At 42.0% G+C, this 22,855-nt stretch overlaps 1 protein-coding gene across 3 annotated transcripts in view; it reads right to left on the reverse strand.

The window, feature by feature from the left end:
- Positions 1-22,855, reverse strand: part of MAP3K5 (mitogen-activated protein kinase kinase kinase 5) — a 152,696-nt gene that overhangs the window by 1,918 nt on the left and 127,923 nt on the right. For all 3 annotated transcript variants that reach the window (XR_002087740.2, XM_019479636.2, XM_006267397.3), the window contains 9 exons: positions 22,022-22,199; positions 21,122-21,142; positions 20,764-20,941; positions 20,493-20,661; positions 14,940-15,125; positions 10,625-10,730; positions 9,039-9,282; positions 5,581-5,693; positions 2,477-2,589 (listed from right to left, as the gene is read on the reverse strand). Coding sequence is in view for 2 of the 3 variants with exons in the window: in XM_019479636.2 (XP_019335181.1) it covers positions 2,477-2,589; positions 5,581-5,693; positions 9,039-9,282; positions 10,625-10,730; positions 14,940-15,125; positions 20,493-20,661; positions 20,764-20,941; positions 21,122-21,142; positions 22,022-22,199 (1,308 nt within the window). In the remaining variant the exon portion in view is untranslated. The remainder of the gene's footprint in view (positions 1-2,476; positions 2,590-5,580; positions 5,694-9,038; positions 9,283-10,624; positions 10,731-14,939; positions 15,126-20,492; positions 20,662-20,763; positions 20,942-21,121; positions 21,143-22,021; positions 22,200-22,855) is intronic.

The raw sequence follows: 22,855 nt of genomic DNA on the forward strand, positions 1-22,855 counted from the left end.
GGAGCTGAGCTGCCACCTGCCCTGGGCCAGAGCAGCCCATTTAGTAGGGGAGGGGACAGCCCCTGTGGCTGAGGAGTGCAGGGGAGACAGGAACCTGCAGCCTGCCTTTCTATGCCTGCATCTGCTAGGCTGGCCCTGTTTTATACTGGACCATCCTGTTTTAAAACCCTTTGTCCCCCGTCTGTTTCTGCATGAGGAATGGACTGCATGAAGTCCTGTTTTTCAGTTAATTGGTAGAAATAAATGTCAATTATTTGTCCTCACAATTCTATTAGCTGTGCTTAGAAGTAGGGTGGTACACAGCCAGGAGGAGCAGGGTTCCCAGCTAGGGAGGGAAGGAGGGAAGAGAGAGGAGGAGCAGCCATGGCTGCAGTGCAGTTGCAGGCATAGCAAGAATGGAGGCACTGCTGTGTGCCTGAGCATCTTGACCCTGGGTAGGCCTGGGCCCTGCAGCCAGGGCCAGGGCAGCTGATCTGCACATGCCCCCCACCCCCGCACCGCCACAAGGTAATGGTTTTGAGAGCAAGTAGTGGAGCACTGCATTTGTATCTGCTGGAACACCATTGGGACTGGAAGGAGGCTCTTGTCACCATCTTCGCACCCACAAAGCAGCCAGCTAAGTCCCTGAGGTGTCCTGCTGTATGGGGTGGCAAGGCTTTGAACAGAGGGACCTCTGGGCTCCTGGGCCAGCTCACTAAGGCATTGTTTCTCCTCTGGGACAGGCGAACCTGTCTGTCTCCTGGGGAAGAAAGGGTCCCACTGGCTGTGCTGCCATAGGCATCCAATGCTCTATGACTCCACTTAGCCTAGCTCTGACCAAAATGTGACCAGGGCAGATTTCCAGGCACCAAGTGTATAATAATTACTTTTTATTAATTTGGTACTCATGAACAGAATTGCTATTGTCTGCATTCAATGTCATTAAAAGTGCAAAATAAAAGAGAATTAATATTTTATTATAGAAGTCAGCAATAAGCCAAGGCAGATGCTATTTCCCCCATCTGTTTGTGGTGGTCTTGCCCCTTGCTACTGACTGGCAAAGAGGCCTGGTGGCACCACCCCTCACTGCTGATTGGCCAAAGTGGCAGCCCCACCTTTCACCACTGATTGGCCAAGGGGGTGGTCCCACCCTGCACAAAGGGGATTTCCTGTATTCTGGGGATGCATCAGTGGTCACCCTAAGCCTGTTACTCCACCTCCCTTCCCCCTTACCTCTGTTACAGCTCTAGTTCCTTGAGCCCCGACCCGGCTGGAAATGGGAGGTGCCACTGCTTTTCCCTGGCTGGGCTGGGGCCACCGCTGCTGCCGACTGCCCCAGAGAAGCAGAGCTGCAGCAGAAGGTAAGGGAGGGGTGGGCAAGGAGTAGGGGGCAGGCCACAGGGGGTGAGGGAGGCAGGCAGCAAGGGGACAAGCATGGGGCAGGGGTCTGACCCCTGGCACCTCACCACTGCTTTCCCTGCCACAGCAGTGCAGGGGATGAGTTTAAGATTACCTCCCCACCCCAAAATTAGACTCTATAAATGGGAAATTATAATAAATATATAATTTTGCATGTATAGAATCAAATTACTTGGGGGAGGGGGTTGTCTTAAATTCAAAGAGGTGTCTTGGGTTTAGGTAAATATGGTATATTTTGTCCATTTTATTTTTCATTTTTAATACAATATAAGTGCCTAATCTTTATACAGGATGTGGTTTATCTGCAGGGTACATTTACATTCTATAGTTACTCAGCTTTTCTGTTTTAACTGGCATTTTAATAGACTTCACTAATTTCTTCATTATCTGAGACATTAATGAATCGTCTTCGGTGCTCTTTAGTAACCAGTATAAGAATCATTTTAGCAGGGAAACAGAAAGAGAGAGGCTGACACTGATGTTTTCAAAGGTGGCCCCTACATTTTGGTACTTCAGTTTCTGGGTACCTAACTTTAAGATACCTTGCAATGCAACTCCCACAGATGCTAAGCACTCACATCTCACTGAAGCCAGCTAAAATTGTGAGATAACAGCACTTCTGATTCTACTTCTTCACTGCAAAGTAGGTCTTTATTTTTGCAGCTCGATTGCAATCTCAATGTAAAATCACGGTGGAATCACAGCAGAGACCAGGCAAAGGTAATTTATTACCTCGAGGTTGAGGTCAAACTGTACTCTGAATCTGATGCTTAAGTTTAGCTGGAGGCCAGAAGCTGATGGCATTCAAAACAATGTTGAAAAATGGTGAACTTAAGCAATATTTTTCTTTCCTAGTGTGACAAATGCAATTGTGCCTTAGCTAGAGAGATGAATTACTACCCAAAGACTGTTTTTTATCATAATCTTTGCATTTTTACCCTTTTCCCACCCTTACATATGATCACATCTCCTTCAAAAATTGTTAAAATAATTCCAGGGTTTTGGTTTTTTTCTAAGTCCTATGAAAACTAGCACATTGCTGCCACATCATAAACTGAATAGAAAATAAAATTCCTACCCTGTTGATAGTGTCTTCATCTGCTCCATAAACTCTTAGCCAGTTTACAAGATCAGGGTCCTCAGACCCTGTGCCAGACAGATTAAGGTGAGCAACAGACAATCCAGGAATATCTAGATCAAAATTTTGAGAAAAGATTAGGTATTTTAAAAGTGTTTGTTTTTTCTTGTTGTTGTTTTTTTTTTTTTAAACCTCAGGAAATATTGTCCTCAGTAATCCCATTCTGTCTAAAAAAATCTGTCCCATGTTACCCTAACTGCTAACACCACTCAGATCAAATCCTGCACCATTTATAGATTCATAGATGTTAGGGTCGGAAGGGACCTCAATAGATCATCGAGTCCAACCCCCTACATAAGCAGGAAAGAGTGCTGGGTCTAGATGATCCCAGCTAGATACTCATCTAACCTCCTCTTGAAGACCCCCAGGGTAGGGGAGAGCACCACCTCCCTTGGGAGCCCGTTCCAGACCTTGGCCACTCGAACTGTGAAGAAGTTCTTCCTAATGTCCAATCTAAATCTGCTCTCTGTTAGCTTGTGGCCATTGTTTCTTGTAACCCCCGGGGGCGCCTTGGTGAATAAATACTCACCAATTCCCTTCTGTGCCCCCGTGATGAACTTATAGGCAGCCACAAGGTCGCCTCTCAACCTTTTCTTGCGGAGGCTGAAAAGATCCAGTTTCTCTAGTCTCTCCTCATAGGGCTTGGTCTGCAGGCCCTTGACCATACGAGTTGCCCTTCTCTGGACCCTCTCCAGGTTATCCGCATCCTTCTTGAAGTGTGGCGCCCAGAATTGCACGCAGTACTCCAACTGCGGTCTGACCAGCGCCCTATAGAGGGGAAGTATCACCTCCCTGGACCTATTTGTCATGCATCTGCTGATGCACGATAAAGTGCCATTGGCTTTTCTGATGGCTTCGTCACACTGCCGGCTCATGTTCATCTTGGAGTCCACTAGGACTCCAAGATCCCTTTCCACCTCTGTGCCACCCAGCAGGTCATTCCCTAGGCTGTAGGTGTGCTGGACATTTTTCCTCCCTAGGTGCAGCACTTTGCATTTCTCCTTGTTGAACTGCATCCTGTTGTTTTCTGCCCACTTGTCCAACCTATCCAGGTCTGCCTGCAGCTGTTCCCTGCCCTCCGGCGTGTCCACTTCTCCCCATAGCTTTGTGTCATCTGCAAACTTGGACAGAGTACATTTGACTCCCTCGTCCAAGTCACTGATGAAGACATTAAAGAGTATCGGTCCAAGGACCGAGCCCTGCGGGACCCCACTGCCCACACCCTTCCAGGTTGAGACCGACCCATCCACCACGACTCTTTGGGTGCGACCCTCTAGCCAATTCACCACCCACCGGACTGTGGAGTCATCCACATCACAGCCTCTTAGCTTGTTCACCAGTATGCGGTGGGATACCGTATTGAAGGCCTTCCTGAAGTCTAAAGGCCTTCCTGAAGTCTAAAGGCCTTTATTTAGGGCTTTATCTACACACAATTCTTATCTCAATTTAACTGTTATTTTTCTACTAAGAAGTAGTTAAAAAGCAGTACAAGCCCTAGTTTACATGTTTTTAGCAAAAGAAGTCCTATAGCAAAACATCCAATTCCTTTCCCAGAAAAGAATAAATAGGCCAGTACACTATACCATCTATATTTCAGCATGACTGCATCTGGGCTGGGTGGTTCTTCCGATTTAACTAAGCCATATAGCTAAAGCTGTGCCATTGGTGTGTGCAAACAAGGCCTTAGACATGACCTATACTAACTTTAATAAAACTTTACCCAAGTAAGACTGCAGGATCTATGCCATTTTTATAATACTAATTTTTTAAGGGTTTCCATTTTGTTATAAAATGGATCCCATGGTAACATATGCAAGAACCACCACCCCTGCTAAAAATAAGATTTGTATTCTTACAGCTTGTTCAGTAGTGTCTCTATTTCTCTCTCCTCCCTCTGTCTCAAATATGGCCACTTTCCCACTAAGTCCTCTTCTCAGGCTTCCATTTTTTCTTTCCTCAATGCCCGTTTGATGAACATATTGCTTTACGACTACATAGAAAGGGATTCTTCAGTTTTGTATCAATTTACAGTGCTGCTGAATCAGCCAGTAACATTGCTGCTACACTCACTGCTCCTTTTCCAAGGAAAATGTATAACTTTATCAATTCATACGTTGCAGCCTCATATACAGGGTGAAATTCTGGCCTCATTGAAGCCAGGGACAAAACTCCCATTAAGTTCACAGGGCTGAGATTTCACCCACACTAGATAAATATCATGTACCTAATAAAAAATTCAGAATTCTGGTTTGTTACCTCTAAGACCACCAAATTCTCTGTTCACCAAATAGCTGTTATTAGTGTGTTCCTCGTGTGTCTGAGGACCAGCCACTGACAACCTCAGTCTCTCAGACTTCTTATATCAATTCCAAAGCATTTTCAGCTTTTGCCTTAAGAGACTACAGGCAACCCCTGCTTAACACTGTTTTGCTTAGCACCATTTCGCCATAACGTTCATTTAAAATTGACACCCGATTTCACTTAGCACTCAGGGAGTTTCGTTATAACGCTCACAGTCACCATCTTGGGTCATTAAAAACAATTGCGTTGCCATCTTGGGTCGTCAAATACTTTTGGTTTTGCTTAACATTCATTTCGCTTAACACTTGGTTTTTCAGGAACCAATTAAGAGTGCTAAGCAGGGGTTGCCTGTACACACAACTCTGCAACTTAATTTCACATAACAAGCTTTAGGGCGTTTATATTTTTTTTAATACGACAATTTGAATAGTTTATTAACTCAGTGAACATACATATATGCAATGCAACTAAGTCAGTGAAATTTGGAAAAAAACACTTAAAAATTAAAGAAATCAAGCAAGGTAAGACCCCTGTGTTCTCCCATAACGTATAACCCAAAGAAACAAAATTTATGTCAACTGCACGTGGTCTTACTTCAAATCAGAACCCCCCCTGTGAGAAACATGGTAAAAAGCCTTTTTGGACACAGGGACAGCAACATTTTAATAGTTTGACTTCTACATTCTTTGTAGTTAGTTGCCTTATAAGCCAGTTCCTTTTGAAATCTCTACTCATACAGTTACCTATTGGCTGTGACTTTAGCTTCAAGTTTTTGATCTCTTGATTCCTTTCTTCTATAGCTTGTTGTAAAAGGACTTGAAATTCTCTCTCCTTCTGAACTAACTCTTCCAGCAGCCTGCAGAGAAAAGGCAGTAGAGAGTTTCTTAATTTAAAGTTGTATTCAGAGAGAAGCCAATATCAAACTAGTAGCACTGGAAACTAGGATCACCATAGTGATATTTGAAATAGCCATAACTAATTATGAAACTTAAGTGACAATAGACTTTTCCACCCTTTGCTAATACATTGGTTAAAGATTTATAATAGGAATGTAACTATAATAAGTGGTTCTTAAAGCTGCAGCATTTCAATAAAACTAGCTTTCAACATTTATACTAAACAGAAGCTTCACAGTAACTTTCAATAAAGTTTCACCACAGCATTCCCACTTTTAAACTCAGATTGGTCCTAAAGAAAAAAACAAAACAGCCAAGAGGAAGTGATTTGCAGGGTCAAGGGTCAAAACCAGGAGAGGACACCAGGCTTGCTGAGACTTTGAAACATAAACCTTTATAGGGCATACTACAAGGTATACCCAACTCCAAAAGGAGTCTGTGAAGACAGTAATCATAGTGGCAGACACAGGAGGTCAGGAAGTGTAGTGGGAATATAGCGATGTCTACAATTTTGGAAGTGATGGCAAATCTAGCTTGACTCCATTCCTCCACTCAGAGCACCAAGCCTAGTACTGGGCCCCGAAGTGGGAAGATGAGGAACAAACTTTTTAAATCCTCTCCTAAAACCTAGAGGATTAGGACTTTAGGTTTAGGATTTAGTTTAGAGAGGTCTTTAGTAGCTGACTTCATGACATTTGTAAGCACACACATTATGTTATAATACAACTTAGTGCTGAAAGTCCAATGGAGCTTCTGTATAATCTCTTTTCATATTGCAGCAAAAAGGAAAATGAAACCATTCAAAGGCAACAGAGCTTAAATTGATAAAAGGAAATAACTCCATCAAAATGCAGAATTTAAATATGAAAATTATTGCCACTATTTAGTATTTCCATACTTTCTTGCACGTAACACCCTGTGTATAGTGCACACCTTGATTTTCAAGGGGAGTCTGAAGAAAAAAAAGATTTTTGACTGAGGTAAGTAAGCTACAGCAGCTAGGGAGCTAAGCCTGCTGCCAGCCCCATGCACCGGGTGGGCCTCCAAACCAACTTGGCACGTTGGGTCCAGGACTGCATGCTGGGTCTGATCCTATGCACCAGTTGGGGAGCCAGATTTTGGGTCTGACCCCAGGGTAGCAAGCCTGGGACCATACACTGGGCCCAGGGCTCAGAAACCACATGCTACATCCAACCCGATGTGCTGGCTCCAGAGCTGCATCCCAGTTGTGAACCTAGTAGGCGACCCTGGAGCTAGTGCATGGTCCTGACTTGTAGCACCAGGTCTCACCCAGCACACAGTTCTGGTCTTGGCACGCCAGGTCTGAACTAGCATGAGGCTCCAGAGCCAGTGTGTGGGGTTGGCCCTGCCATGACAGGTCAGGAGCTGTATGCTGGATTGGATTTGGACCCTTGGGTCCAGATGCAGACCAATCCCACAAGCTGGCCTGATCTGGTGCAGACTGGGAAGGGGCTTCCTACATGTCTGTAAATTTGGGGAGGGAGGGGCAAGGGGGTTGTGGTACAACTGTTAATTGCCATGGCTCCCAGAGCTACAGCAATTAATGCTCCCACTGCCCAGTCTCCCACCCCCTGCCAAATTTTTGGAACTGTGGAAATTCCTTTTCCACACACATAATATGCACCTTAATTTTCCCCAGCTGGTTTTAGGTGAAATGGTGTAGGTAATATGCAAGAAAATAAGGTACATCAGTGTGGATATATGCACTTATGTCTTACAGTAGCTAAGATGTAAAGAAATATACATTTTATGCTTTAGGACATAACTTTACAACCAACTTCTGGAGCTTAGAAAAAATGTCCCCTGTGAATAAATTAGAGCATTATCATGATTTTACAACTCCAGTTGATACAGAATGATGGATAATATGGACCACTGTTCTTTTTTAGTACGATGATTACTTTTTCTACCTCCTCACTGTACATACAATTTATTCTTCACCCGTTTTTCTGCATTGAAACGTATATCTATGACCATTTAAGTAGTCAATTACTTTCTGCCCTGAAAATGCCAGCTGCATGCTGCTTATGCTAACAAAGCTTAAAGTAATGCAATTATCCATGTTATGAAGACACATTTTCCATGGAACGTATGACAGGTGGTATTTTGGTACCTAATTCTGACCAAAGGTTGTTGTTTTCACATAAAAGAAGAGACACTATGGTGTTCAAGGCTCATTTAAAAAAATTAAAAGCAAAGAACTGTTAGAATTGAATAGATCATTTACCTCCTCTTAGAGTGAAGGGATTCAAGCTTTATATATACACAACATATTTGCTTATGTTGCCACTCCTCATAAACCTGGGCAATAAAGTTTGACTGGCTACAATGGCTCTTTTATTTCTTTACTGACTAGACATTTGGGTGGAGTGAATACTGTGCCAGCAACTTCGAAGTATATTGTTTTTTGCATTTTTCAAATATTCATTTAGGGAAAGCCAATTACTTTAAGTTGTAATATAAATAACTCAGAAACTCTATCTGTGCTCAAAAAAAACAGTACAGAACTGTTCTCCCAACCTGTAATTGAGCCAAATTACACTGAGGTTTTTTTTTATGCACTTGGAAAGCATAATCATCTAACATTTTAATTTAAGTACAAGAACTAAGAATAATCCATCTCAACTAAGAATAATCCAGCACAATAATATATAAACAACTATAAATATGTAGGCATTTTTGCAAGTAGTCTAGAAATCTGTATATTGGATCCTACTTATTTTTGAAACATGAAAGCCTTTCTGTTCTCTATCTTTCTCTGACAGACCAAATCTATTTTATAACAATTCAGCTGTAGGGCTTGATTCTGTATTGATGCTGTAGTGAGTTCTGCATGCAAAACAAGAACAATGACCAGACCAGGAACAGTTCAGTTGTGCAGTGCAGCTGTTTAATAGCTTGGATTTTTTCTCTGGGACTAACAATACAAAAGAATGGCAAGTTCTGTGTTTATGAAAACAAAATGTTTAGACCCTTAACCATTAAGCAGAAAGGCAGAAACAGCAGGACTTTGGCAACTGGATACAGTAAGTTTAAAAAAAAAAGGAGCACACCTGAAAACATTCATTCATTTTTCATGTATTATATGACAGTAACTAAGAGTAATATAAATTTTATGGGTTTAACACATGTAAAGTCATAAATGACTTATTATAGTCAATTACGTAAGCCATACAGGGTATTCTGGGATACCTGAATACTTTAATATCCTGAAGTAACTTTTTAAGAATGAAACAAATGCAATGACCATTATAAATACTCTGGTCCTTGGAAGTTAAACTTACCTATTTGTTTCTAATTTTAGCCGCCCTAATTGCACATTCAGTGATCTATGAGCAGCCTGGGAATCATGGGATACTGTTGAACTGAGTGTGCTCACACCTGAGGTAGCTATGGCATCTTCCATGACAATGCAAGGCCGTTGAACAGTTTGATTGTGTGGACGTTCATCATGATCTTCATCCACTTCTATGTCATCCTGATCTGCAGTATCACTTTCAGAGGCAAGACTAAAATGTGGCCTCAGTTCTATTAGAAAAACAATATTTATTATTAATACTCCACAATAATAAAGTCTTAACATAATTATAGATCATCCCACAGCTTTAAGCCATACCTGAAGCATCTGTAGAAAAAGGTTAAAATTGTTTTTCCAAAGGCTTTAAGCGCTCAAAAACTTCTTCAATGGCCTAGTACATTTGAATATCATTTGGTTTATGCTATTCATTTAGTTTCCAACCAGTAAAAATTTGCTCTAAAAGGATCCAAATTCCCACCCCCCCAACCAAAGCAGAACTCCTTTGAGATGCTCCACAGAGCTACATAAAAGCAAGCAGTTAAGGAGCAATGTTTGTTCAAAGCCTGCAATACACATAATGCACATTCATTTAGGATAGTGATTCCCAAACTTTTTGGGCCAGTACACCACTGTCAACCAGCAAACTTTCTGAATGGACTACCACATACCTGATCATCAACTGTTTAATTAAAAATGCTATGAATGTCTGCCGGGCCTGGTGCAAATGTGGGCCCCTTAATACAGGAGGGCCTTGCAGACCATCACTGATTTGAGAATCAGGTTGCTAAGAGAATCAGGTTGCAGAGGGCAGCAGGGGTGCAGGAGACAGAGAGCGAGTGGGGTGCCAAAATACAGGCACAGGCATGGAGGGCCAGCTGGCAGGGGACATGGTTGGGGACAGGCAATGGGGGAACAGGCACAGGCATGGGAAGACAAGGAGCAAGGGGCAGGAGCTAGCCTCTCACCCCTCACTGCTGCTTTCCCAGCCACAGCCATGTGTGAGGACAAATTGAAGACGGCCTCCCACTAATTAGGTACTATACATGGAAAAGTATAACAAATTTATGAATTGTTCATGTATCAAATCTAATTATTGGGGGGGTCATCTTAAATTCAAAGTTGTCTTGGATTTGAATAAATACAGTAGCTGTAGCAATTGTGCATAATAGATTGACTTGTATGGAGCTTTTTGCCACATGTTGGGCAGCTCAAAGCCTGTTCCTTGTAATGCTTTTGAGCTTGAGGGTTGCCAAGTTCTTTTGAGCTCTCTTCATCACTCAAGAATGGGTGCTAAGCATCTGGAAAATCTGGTCCTAGAAATGGACAAGTATCCAATTATTAGTCATCATGTTGTAACATCCTGCTTTACGTATCCCAGAAAGATGCAATCCAAAACACCTTGGGCAGCTGACCTGCAAATATTTGATTTGTGACTTAGCTAATGAATGTATCAAAAACACTGCAGAAGGTCAGGACAGGTTTCAAAAGCTTTAGCTATAATCATGATGATCATAGCTATGAAACATTTAAGAGATCAGCTATTAAATGTTTGCTGACCAAAGAGTAACTCACCTGGGACCAAAATAGTAATAGCAGTCTGCACAGCTTTTCGAATTATGCTGTCTAATGCAAACATCCAGTGTGGCTTAATGTTGTGATTTCGGAGAACTTTATTGACCTGTAACAGAGAATACAGTTCAGAAATCTTACCTCTGCATCCTAAAACTGCATAAAATGTTCCTCTGATATTAAGCATTTAAGTTCAGCTAGCCTATATCAAGAACAAGGTTCTCTTTGTTATTGCCTTTTTCATCTTACTTTTTGGCCCAATCTACCTGTTCTGAGCTGGTGGTGTTAGCTCAAAAAAAATATAACCTCTTATGTCTACTGGCATGGTCCTCCCCTTGGTTGTAGATCCTGTGGTGCTGCCTTCAAAACTTGTCTCTCAACTAGACACATAGAAAGGCTTATGGACCCTTTGGGCACATCCACGCAAGCACGTATGTACACTTTGACTGCAAAAGGCACCCCATGCATGTGATAGGATTCTCTGCACTGCGTATTTGCAGCACAGAGCCAAATGGGAAAAAACAAGTGAGGCAATACATGTGGCAGCAGCACACTGCCCAAAACCAGACCCTGGCCAGAGCCACATTTCGGTGCCAGCCAGGCTCCACATGCCCGGATCACAGCTGCTGCAGCCCCAGGAGGCTCCCAGGACTCTAGGCAAGGCTGCTGGGACCAGCCCAGGTGCTGGCCCCAGCCTCCCCTACCTGACCTGAGGCAATTTGCCTGGCATCAGAGCACACATGCAGGGGCACTCCCCAGAGATAAGTAGCAGCAGCACAACTATGTGCCACTGATATCTGTACCCAGTAAAATGCATTTGCATGCTTGTCTGGACATGCTCTTTGAGGGAGAAAGCAAGGATACAGCTAGGATGGTGGATAATTCTAAACTTTGCAATAACCAAAATAAGTTAAGATAGTAGCTAACAGATGTCACAAATGACAACTCTGACCAAGCCAGAAGGGCGGAAAGGAAACCCAACAAGAGCAAAACACAAAAGAACAAACAAATCCAGTAACATTTTTGGAAAGACATGTTAAATAGTTATAAGCTTATTTTAATAAAAATTCACAAAGGGCTTACAGAACAAACTTCTTGGTGGGGGCTAACAAAGGTAGAATATTAACCTCTCTGCTCAGTTTTCATTATGATGGAATTATGGAAGCAGGGTCAGTTTAATTTTCTCACATGAAAGTTGCTATTCTTTCTATATAAAATAACTAATGTTATACAGATGATGTCATCTTTTGAGAATGGATAGAATTTTAAATGAAAATGTTTTCTATCACTTTCCAAAGGCAGCCACAGTAACATGTTAAATGTAGAAAGCAGATTAATCTATACTTTCTTATTTTTTTAAATGGCCACTAGATGGCATTTTGTTACACTGGAAGAGATTTGTGAGCAAGCTAAATGCAAGCTATCAAAGTATGCTCTGCTGGTAAATAAGCCCAGGCTCAGTCAGGAAAGATGCTGAGCACCTCTACACAGGCATAGTGACTCGAGAGAGGTGTTGAGGTTGGTTCAGCTTGCCACAATATGCTCAGTTCTGGAAGGGCTGTGTAATGTTCAAAGTGTTTACAAAGGTGTTCATAGCTTATCTCAGTCCTGAAAAACACAAATGTCCAGGGTACCGTGACTAAGCTATTTAGAATACAAAAAATTTTTTTCTTCTCAGCTGCTTTGATGAGGATATCCCAAGTATGAGACCTTATTACCCACGAGGCAAAAGGAGCTAGTTTTCCTCATTCTAAACAACATCCTGATTTCAGGCGTACTGATGTTTTTTCAGGAGTACTGAGACCTAGATATAAGCTGTTTTTTTCTGCTGTAGAATTCTGATAGAGCTTCATACTTCTGATGGAGCTTCATACTTCTGATGACAGCTGTTTGGAAATGCCAATCAACAAAGACCAAACAAGGTGTTCAAAGCATCTCGGGTTCAATTAATTTCCATGGAATCAAAGGCATGTCGTTTTAATGGAATTTCCCCCAGAAGTTTGGGGGACTCATCCAGGGGCAGGGACTAGGAAAAGGATGGCTTCTGACATGCTGGGAGAGTTCATGGGCAGGGGGACAAGGGGTGGAGGGAATGTGAGGTCTGTGAGAGACCTGGTTCCTGAAAGTCCAGGCAAAGGCTCTTAGGGCCCACTTCCAAGGCAGCCTGTGCAGGAGGCCTGCCTAGTAGACCACTGTAGCTGCTCAGTAAAATTTGTATTTTTTTTTTCAATTTTGCTATTAACAGCAGCTGCAAAACTGAGAAGAATGCCATTTATACTGAGAAGCTGGGAGCATATATTGCTTTGGAAAACTTGTGTTTTACTTCCAAAACAAAATTCTCTCCCAATTTCCTGCTCATTGGGAACTGCTTTAAAAAAAAAAAAGAAAAGTATTGGTCTGCTTGGGCCTCATAAAATTTCAGAAGGGAGGGGGGAGGGGGGGGGGGGGAGTCTTCCACAGACTGAAATCCATTCTTTTCTGGGAATGTGATCTACATGTGATATCAAGCTTACTGCTATATGGGGAAGTTCTTCATGTGATATAAAATTTACTGCAGTTCATTAAACATTCATACTGTTCAGTGCTTAGTATGATCATAAGTTAGATTCAAGGTAGGAAAAGGCCTCCTGCTTGGTATTGATTTGAATATCTGATACGAAGATTTCTGACTTTGCAAGTGATTACTGCTTCAGCCTGGACTGTAAATTAACAAAACAGAGAGCAACAGGAGGACACTCCTGGTAAAAACTCATAAGTTCCAGAAGACCTTTATACAGTGCCTTTACTTTACAAACTGGTTGCTATCACATGGAATCTAAATCTGTGCTGACTTATACCCTGGATCAGTGGTGCCCAGTCTGTGGCTTCTTGGCCTGATCCAGCCCACAGAGCTGTCTCATCTGGGTTGTGGGACTGCTCATGTGTTTAGGAATTTGGTAGCAGGGGAGTGGTAGTGGGGCAGAGTTGCCACCATTCCCTTGCCACCCAAAATCTGAACCTTCAGGATGCCCCAGTAGCATGGGGGGGGGGGGGGGGGGGGGGCAAGGCAAGAGGCAGCAGCCCCAGGTGCTCCCCTTTGGGAGGGTAGATGCAGAAATGGCTCCTGCCCCTCGTTGGCTGACCACACTGTGACCATTGGCACAGCAGCAGCTCGAGCTGCCAAGTGTGTTATGGTTGCTTTGGGCATGAAGGTGCCCTGTTACGCCTCTGGTGAGTCTCAGAGGCAGATGACACAGCTCCATGTGCCAGATCAGGCCAGTCTGCAGGCATGATCTGCCCACAGACTGACTTCATGCCACTTATCCGGCTCCTGGTTCCAGTTGGGTTGTGCACCACTGCGCTCGTCTTCACCTGCTCCCAGATACTCCCAGGGTTAAATACTCTGGAAGTCATATGCTGAACAATCTTCATTTGTCTCCATTTCATTTTGACCTCACAGATCCAACCAGGGCATAATGATACAAAACAAGGTCAAACCTTCCCCAGTGTATTATTATTTTTAACCTGACATCATATAAGACAATTTTGTTCCATTAAAATGGAGGTTAGTAAGCAATGAATGCAACTCATTTAAATGCTCATCTCTGGGATAAAAACATGCTGAGTAACCTGGGCGTATGAATGGACCCTGTTTAAGTATCCTGTTTATCACTGTGGATAACTGCCAGTTTACATTAGTTGCTGACACACAGTTTGGGGTGATGTTTTGAAAAATAATACAATCTATTTTCTTTTTGTTTTCCTATTTCACTTATAAACAAATTGAAACAGACATATTTGGCAGAATTTTCATATTGACTACTGAATGTTAAAACAGGACTACTGTGACAATATTGTGAGCTAAATGGGCTTCATTTTTGTGCATTTTACTAAGCTGAGTAAGTCCAAGAAAGTGTATCCATTTAGCATAATTATTTAACTCAGTTTTGAATTTATTTGCAATAAAAAACACAAAGGTGAGATATTTTTTAGGTTTTTCCATTTGAGGATTGTGGTGTAATATTTACATACCTATGTTTCTTTCCTACTGTTTCTTATTGAAAATAAATAACTGTAGGGTGGGGGGGGTGGAATAAATTTAAAAATAGATGCTGTGGGCAAAGTACACTTGCTGCCAAAAAGATCACATAGCAGCCAAGCCAGGAGATGGCTACAGGCTGAAGGCTCTGATTTTCATTATCAAATCTTGGAAGCCTGAGTGGTTCTCATTTTATGAAGCAAATGAGATCAGTGAAGTTCCATTTGCTTATGCCAGGCTTTAATTTAATCTTTTTACTAAAGACTTTGTATGGATAAGCACATGAAAGTGCCTACTTACAGCATCTTGAAAACCAAACAGCACCAGCTGGACCTGGCTAATGCCATGGCTGTCAAAGTCTAACTCCAGTTTCAGTTTTGAAAGAGTTGTTGCAATGATTTTGCGATCAGTTGACCTTACAAATTCTCTGAGGCTAGCAACAAGAGTTGCAATGTGCTCCCACTTCAGCTTGGGTTCCTCAGCTCCCTAGTGGAAAAACAAAAAGGAAGAAAAAGTTAGAGAACATATACCTCTTTAATTTTTTATTTAATGATTTTAAATGAGTTAAGGATGCAAAATAACAAATCCTTGCTCTCTCAACGCTCTGGAAAGTTTACCCCTTAGTGTACCTACAGCTCATACACACAGACCCAAGTTAGCTATAAAATAGCTAGCTTGGCACTGCTACAAATGGGCTAACTGACTGACCATCTGTTCTTGCCTGTAAACTAAAATCCATGTTGCCACAACTGTGGTGCTAAAACACCCCAAGCTAGCTAGTTTAAAGCTAGTTTGAGTCCACTTATGAAAACTGCACACACTAAGACTACACCTTTAATAACCAAAAGGTTAAGTGCTACAGTGGCCTGATACCTTTGGAGCAAGTAATATGTTCCAGTATAAAATATATGGGAAATAAATACCCCCATGCCCATTAAACCTAAAAGGTCTGGAGAATGACCTATGCAGTGGGACCACTAGAAGGTAAATCCGTAGTTTAGCATTTAAAGTAGGAATTAGCACAAAGGATTGGTACGGAGGTCTCTGTACGAGGTGAATTTCCTCTTTAGTCCTTAACTTAAGCAGAAGATTTACCCCAATATGAAGCTTTTCCACTATCTGTTATAAGGCAATATTTGGTAAAAGAAATTGGAAGTAGTGACAGAAGATTTTTCATTTGCTTTCTAAATTTTTGTTATGTCAGGTAAAATTAAAGTTAAATTTGACAGAATAAACATCATGATTGCTTCTTTCTTTTTATGATATTTGCTCTTCTTGTGTTGTGGCATTAGAGCTAGTCAAAACCAGGATTCATAGATTTTAGGGTCAGAACGGATTTCAGTGGGTCATCTAGTCCGGCCCCTTGCCCCTGGCAGGCAAGAAAAGGGTCACCAAACCTGGGATCATGTGATCCCAGCCGGGTGCCTGTCCAGTCTCCTCTTGAAGATCCCTAAGGATGGGGCAAACACCACCTCCCTTGGAAGCCCATTCCAGATCCTGGCAACCCTAACCGTGAAGAACTTTTTTCTAATGTTTAGTCTAAACCTACTCTTCAATAGCTTATGGCCATTGTTCCTTGTTATTCCAGGGGGTGTCATCACCTACTTCGTGTTGCTCTCCCCTTATGAATTTGTATGCTGCCACAAGGTCCCCTCTTAACATTCTCTTGGAAAAGGTTTAGGTCCCTTAGCTTTTCTCATAGGGCCTTCCCTGCAGGCCTCCAATCAGACGAGTGGCTCTTCTTTGTACCCTCTCCAGGTTGTCTGCATCCTGCTTGAACTGCGGCATCCAGAACTGGACACAGTACTCCAGCTGCGGTCTGACCATTGCCACAGAGAGGGAGAATTACCTCCCTGGACCCGTTTGTGAAGCACCTACGGATGCACAAGGTGCGATTGGCTCTGCCGACTACTTCATCACATTGGCGACTCATGTTCATCCTGGAGTCAACAGTGACTCCAAGATCTCTTTTTGCCTCAGTGGTGCTGAGAAATTCACCCCCCAGCCTATAGGTATGATGGCAGTTTTTTCTCCCTAGATGTAGCACCTTGCATTTGTCCCTATTGAATTGCATCCTGTTGCTCTCTGCCCACTTCCCCAACCTGTCAAGGTCAGCCTGGATCTGGTTCCTCCTCTCCAGGGTGTTAGCTTCACCCCAATTTTTTTTGTCATCTGCAAATTTGGACAGGGTGCTTCCCACCCCCTCATCCAGATCACTGATGAAGATGTTGAACAGCACTGGCCTCAGAACTGAGCCCTGAGGGACTCCACTGCCCACATCTTTCCAGGTTGACACTGACCCATCCACTACCACCCTCTGAGTGCAACCCCTTAGCCAGTTTGCTACCCAGTCTACTGTATAATCACCCAAGGCAAATCTACTCAGTGTATTAATAAGGATGGTATGGGATACTGTGTCAAAGGCCTTTTTGAAGTCCAAATAGATAACATCCACCTCGACTCCTGCATCTAAACATTTGGTGGCCTTGTCGTAAATAGAAACTAGCTTAGTCAGGCAGGACCAGCCTATTATAAACTCACGTTGGTTGCCCCTCTGCATCACACTGGATGTTTCTCAACCAAAAATGCGTTGAGGCTGTTTGAGTTCTTTCTGCATTGGAATGAAATCAAACCCTACTTCCAAATCTGAGTGAAAGAAATAGACCAGTCTCAGAATAGCTAACAGCCCCTTGGTTTTGACATTTGCTTGGGATAGGAGAGAACCTTCCTTCAAGCCCCTATTCTGTCAGATCTGGAGAATCCACTCAACTGTCAGCTCTTATAGGGTTGTGCTTGTTCTCTCCTGTTGAAGATACTCTACTTTGTATGAATAATATTCATTAGTCTACAGAGAGAAACTCACTAGCTTGGTGGTTAGGGCATTCCAAATGAAGTAGACCAAGGATGTTGCCTCCCACACTGCACAGGAGAGCTGTCTAACCAATAGACTGTTGGCCCTTCTGGAATAGATCTATCATCTCCCATTCTCCTTTCTGAAGAAAAGTTTAACTGAGACAGTTTAACTGAGAAAGTTTAACTGTATTTTCATGAAAAAGTTATTGTTTTGGCAAAGAAAACCCCCGAAACCTTGTAAAAAACAAAAAAAAGGTCCTGATCAGCTGCAATGGATACGCTAATTGTCTGAGACCAGACTTCACTTTGTCTTTCTCTTGTGGGAAGCTGGCCTCAATTTCCCTTTTACACCACCCATTGTCATTCCTCAGATGGAGGTTTGGTTTTGGGTGTTTATACACACACTCTGGGAGTGGGGGGCACAGGTGCTTTAATTAGAGAGGCTCCAAGAGCTTTAGGTAAACTGTCCCCACCACTATTTTTAAGCACGGGGATACTAATACATGAGACGCTGGAGTCTGCTGGAGTGCAGTAATTACCACACTCTAGCAGACTTGATTAATTGAGTCTGCTCCAACGCACTGTTATTACAGCACGTCAGAGCAGCCTCGCTGCTCATGTATAGGTGCCCATTGATACCAGCTTTCCCCTCCAGAGCAGCAAACAACTTGGTGACTCAGGAGTCTTGACCTTATCCAATGGTCATAAAGTGGTACTTAGCTGTGTTAGTCTTATCCAATGGTCAGCAGGTCTTATGTCTTTGGGCAGGTCGCTCAGTGCCTAGCCTATAGGCCATACTCGGCCCATGGACCAAGTAATCCAGCCTGTGGGGCCTCCCCTTATCAAAAAATTTGGAGGTGGTGGAGCAATAGCATCATTGATTGGCCCTCCTCTGCTGCCAAATGTCTGGACCTGTGGGGAGCCCCGCAGCCTGGATAGCATGGCTCTGTGTGCTGGATGACACACATAGCGTAGCATGGGGGCTGATTCAGGTGCACAGGACAGCATGGAGCCTGATCCCAGTGTGTAGCTGGGCCAAGGCATCATGGGACTCAACAGGAGTGTGTAGTGCTAGGGCTGGGGTGATGTGGGCCCAATCCAGGCATGCCAAGCTAGATGAGGTTGGCACAGGCTCAATTTTGGCACATGGAGCCAGGCCAAAATAGTGTGGGACTTGATTGGGGCACAGGGTCCAGATCTAGGTGGGGGTAGCACAGGCCCGACCTGGGTGCACGGGGCCAAGCAGGGGTCATATGAGCCTTATCTAGAGAAGCGGGGGCAAGTGGCATGGGGCTTGATCCAGCCTGTGGTGTGGTGCCAAAGGATTGAGCATTGCTGGTCTGTGGGATTCAAACCCCTTAACTCTTCATATTTAGCACTCATTTGTTGTGGGATACTGAAGGAACCCGAGATCTTGAACAAAGCAATTTGAGTTTGTTCTCCTTACCCCTTTACTGCTTCCTACCACACCTCTCTTGAAAGCTGTTTCCCCTCACCTGCATTCTGTGGTCTACGCTCTTGGCTGCTGGGTGGTTCTTCAGCAGGCAAGTGCTAAAAGATACACCTCTCAGAACCTCCCTCCTCCAAGTGAAACCATCTTATCCCTCCAACTGTTTCAGGCACAGCAATTAGTCCCAGATGAGGAGGTAGTTTAGGGGCCAGTACAGCATAGGGTACATCCATACGTTACAGTACCCTACATTACATAGGGTACATCCATACATGTATGGATGTACATCTATACATTATGCTTCAAGAATTCTTTCCATATGTAATAATTCAGTTTTGTCATTTTATATTGTATTATTTTGTTCTTTTATATTATACTTTAATAGTGGCACTTTTGAAAAACAGCAATGCCCGTCTGGTTTTAGCTTCTCCAGTTTTTGACCCTTTGATATAAGTGTTTGATGATCAATTTTTACCAAGACCTAAAACCTTATAGTATTGAAATGGCACCAGTTTCTCACCAAAACAGTAGTGCTAAGTATCTAAGAACAGTGTACCAAGCAAATATGCACTAGTTTTATCTCAAATGTGGTAGTTTTAGACACTAGACTATTAGGGAATATATTTTACATACAAATTTATACTCAGCCTTGCAAGTTACAAAGTTAGGTACAGACTACACAAACAAACAAACACATTACATCCTCTGACCACTGTGTTGCAACATCCATAGCATGGTGATATGTCATTTATTCCACGTTATCATTTACTGACACATCTCAATGAATCACCACAAAGTAGTGTTAATATGTCATGCTGTAATTATTTTGTGGCTTTCTGCAGCTCCATCTGATACTCATCTCTCCCTTTCCACCTCTGCTCCTAACTGCTGTGAAGCATACGGCTATTTGTTTTCCAACTTACTCCCTTTTTATCTATTTTTTAGCTGTTAGAAAGAAATGGAAAGATATTCTGGTGACTCCAGTTCTATTTTACTCAGCATTCTTGCAGGAGGAGCATGACATAAGAACAATTTAGGCAAAGGAACTCTAGCCAGACTCATGGCTTCATAAAGGACTTTAGAACAACAGGTTAAGTAACAGTGGCTGATATAACGATCAGTCTGTCAGCACTTTTGGATTTGACTGACTGTCATTATATGCACTGACCCAGCATCCTTTATTGCTTCAAAAGTACTGGCAAAAACAATTGTGAAAACATCTATGTTTTTTATTCCATTGCCTAACTAGTTTTAATAACTGCACAGACAGCTAAAGATAAAAATACATATGCACTACTGTGCAAATATTGTTTTGTACATTGTTTATTATCCTCAGTAAAGCTGCAGGTTCTGAAGACCTACCTTTGAGCCCAATGGCTCTTTTAATATATAGTTTAAATATATAACCTGATGGGTGGGTGGGTGGGTGGGTGTGTGTGTGCGTGTATTTTGCTGACTTCAAGTAAATACATCTCTCACACACGCACATACACACACTTGCTTGAAACCTGTATTTCAAGTGACCTTTGTCAGTGTGAAAGTTATTTTACCTGAGCTAGGGCTTCCATTAAGTTCCTCACCACCTTCTCTTGGTCTTCTGTCAATATTCGGTGGAGGGTTGCCCTGCGTTCACTGTCCTTTTTCAACATAAAGAATCCAGAATCCTTCTCTTCTGGTGAAGGAGGAGCACTATGATCCTCAAAGTTCTCATCTGGGATGCTGAAAAATTTACACAGTAAAGATAAACGCTGCTATCATCTTCTCACTGCACCACACATTCTTAAACCAGAAAGTAACTGGAAAACCAAGTCGGCTTTTTACCTCAAAAAGAGGGACCTGATTCCCTTCACATCTTTTTCTCCACAGGATTTAGCTCTTGTCTTGAAAGCAAATGGATCAATTTTTAAGTCTGTATCAGGTGAAACAGAACCATATTCACTGCTACTGCTTGTATCTTCCACCACGACAGGCACAGGCAAAGATATGCTCCGAAGATACTCTATACACAAAGGAACAATGAGAACACTAGTGTTTCAAAAGCATTTCAAAACGTCTGTAATGCACTGATTACTATCTCCATTTTGAAAACAAAATGTGGTAGTTTTATGACTGAGTGAACACAGGATTTTCACTACATCAACACAGTTATATACTTCAAGAAAAAAGGTTTAAAACTCACCATTTGAGTTAACTGAAAGAGCTGTGGAGGAAAAACAAAGAAAAATATTGAACTATGGTAAATTAATTGGACAAATATTGCATAGAGAATAAATTCTCATTCTTACTGCTTGATATTGAATTATCTGGATTGTAATTTGTCCTTAGACTCAGAGTTCAATTTAAAAAAGCCATGATTTTTTTTATTATTTAAACTGTTTTTTTAAAAGAGGTTAACATGATAATAACACTACTTTTTATTTGAGCTTTCTTGACAAAATATGTGTTTTATAAAAAAAAAGCATTTTTTAACATTTAAAGAAATATATCATTTATGCTGTCAAAGTCACCAGCAGTGCTCCACAATCTGGTATGAAATAGACATGTAATCTCCAAATTAATTCTGTATACAGCAGCTACAATATGAACATTTATCTATGCAAATTAGGCTTTAAGTTTCACACCTTTTCACATTTTTATTAATGGTCAGCTTTTACAGAAACTAGTATTATACATGCTTAAATATTTCTAGATAAAAAAAAAAAAAATCAAAGATTTAAAAAAAGTGTGCTTTTATTCATTTACGTATATTAATATTCAACTCCTATGCTGGATTACTAAATACATGGTGCTAATTAAATAAGAACATATACACAGTTTATAGGAACTATCTAAGGGTTTCTAGGCGGTATACAAAACACTTAAATTTATCTAAAACTTGTTTCTGCCAGTGGTAGTAACAGAATTCTACTGTTAGAGGCTTGCAAACCACAATTCAAGAGAGATTTATTATTGCAGATTCATCGAGGAGATATGTTCCTTGAGTCTTACAATCAAGAGGTTACAATCAATCATTATAAAAATCAGCCTCACCATTGGAAGTAAAAATCTACCAAATCTGTCCCCACAAACAGTTTATTACCTGACAGTTTTGGCTGAGACTTTCTTTTTTTGCTTGAAACTTTTAAGAACTCATCTACAAGTAGCTCATGAGCAAAGGCTCGCTTGTTTGGGTCTGGTTCAAAGCAACGCAAGATGAAGGCTTTAGCCTCTGCTGACATGGAATCAGGAATCTCCGGGTGTATTTTAAACATTCCCACCTAAGAGAAATGAAATAAATGAAGTGGTCCAAGTGGTCTTTCCATGCACATTTTGTTATCAGCTTTTGGTAGAAGATGACTAAAGCCTCTGTTTTAAAACCCTGTAAAATCTATAAAATAGGGTCATTACTAATGATCTGCTCCTTACTAGAGGATCTGGAAAATCCCTGTTGTTCCCAGAGGAGTCTTTCAGAAAAAGGAGGCACTGCTTGCTTATCCACTCAGGATGTAAAAGTATACCAATAAGTTTTAAACAGACTTGTGACTTATTACTGCATTTATTTCTCCATTACTACCTTCTTCAGAATCATTCAGCACTCCCACTCAATTGAATCATTATCAAATAACACATTCTTCCTAGTATACTCATTAACCAAGCAGCTCCTTTATCTTATCCTTGCTGGTCTTTTATCTTTTCTTTTTAATAGAGTCATAAGATTTCATAGATTCATAGATGCTAGGGTCGGAAGGGACCCCAACAGATCATCAAGTCCGAACCCCTGCATAGGCAGGAAAGAGCGCAGGGGCCAGATGACCCGAGCCAGATGCCTATCCAGCCTTCTCTTAAAGATTCCCAAGGTAGGGGAGAGCACCACCTCCCTTGGAAGCCCATTCCAAATTTTGGCCACCCTTACCATGAAGTTTCTCCTGATATC

Source organism: Alligator mississippiensis, chromosome 1, assembly GCF_030867095.1.
Source record: "Alligator mississippiensis isolate rAllMis1 chromosome 1, rAllMis1, whole genome shotgun sequence".
NCBI lineage: Eukaryota > Metazoa > Chordata > Crocodylia > Alligatoridae > Alligator > Alligator mississippiensis.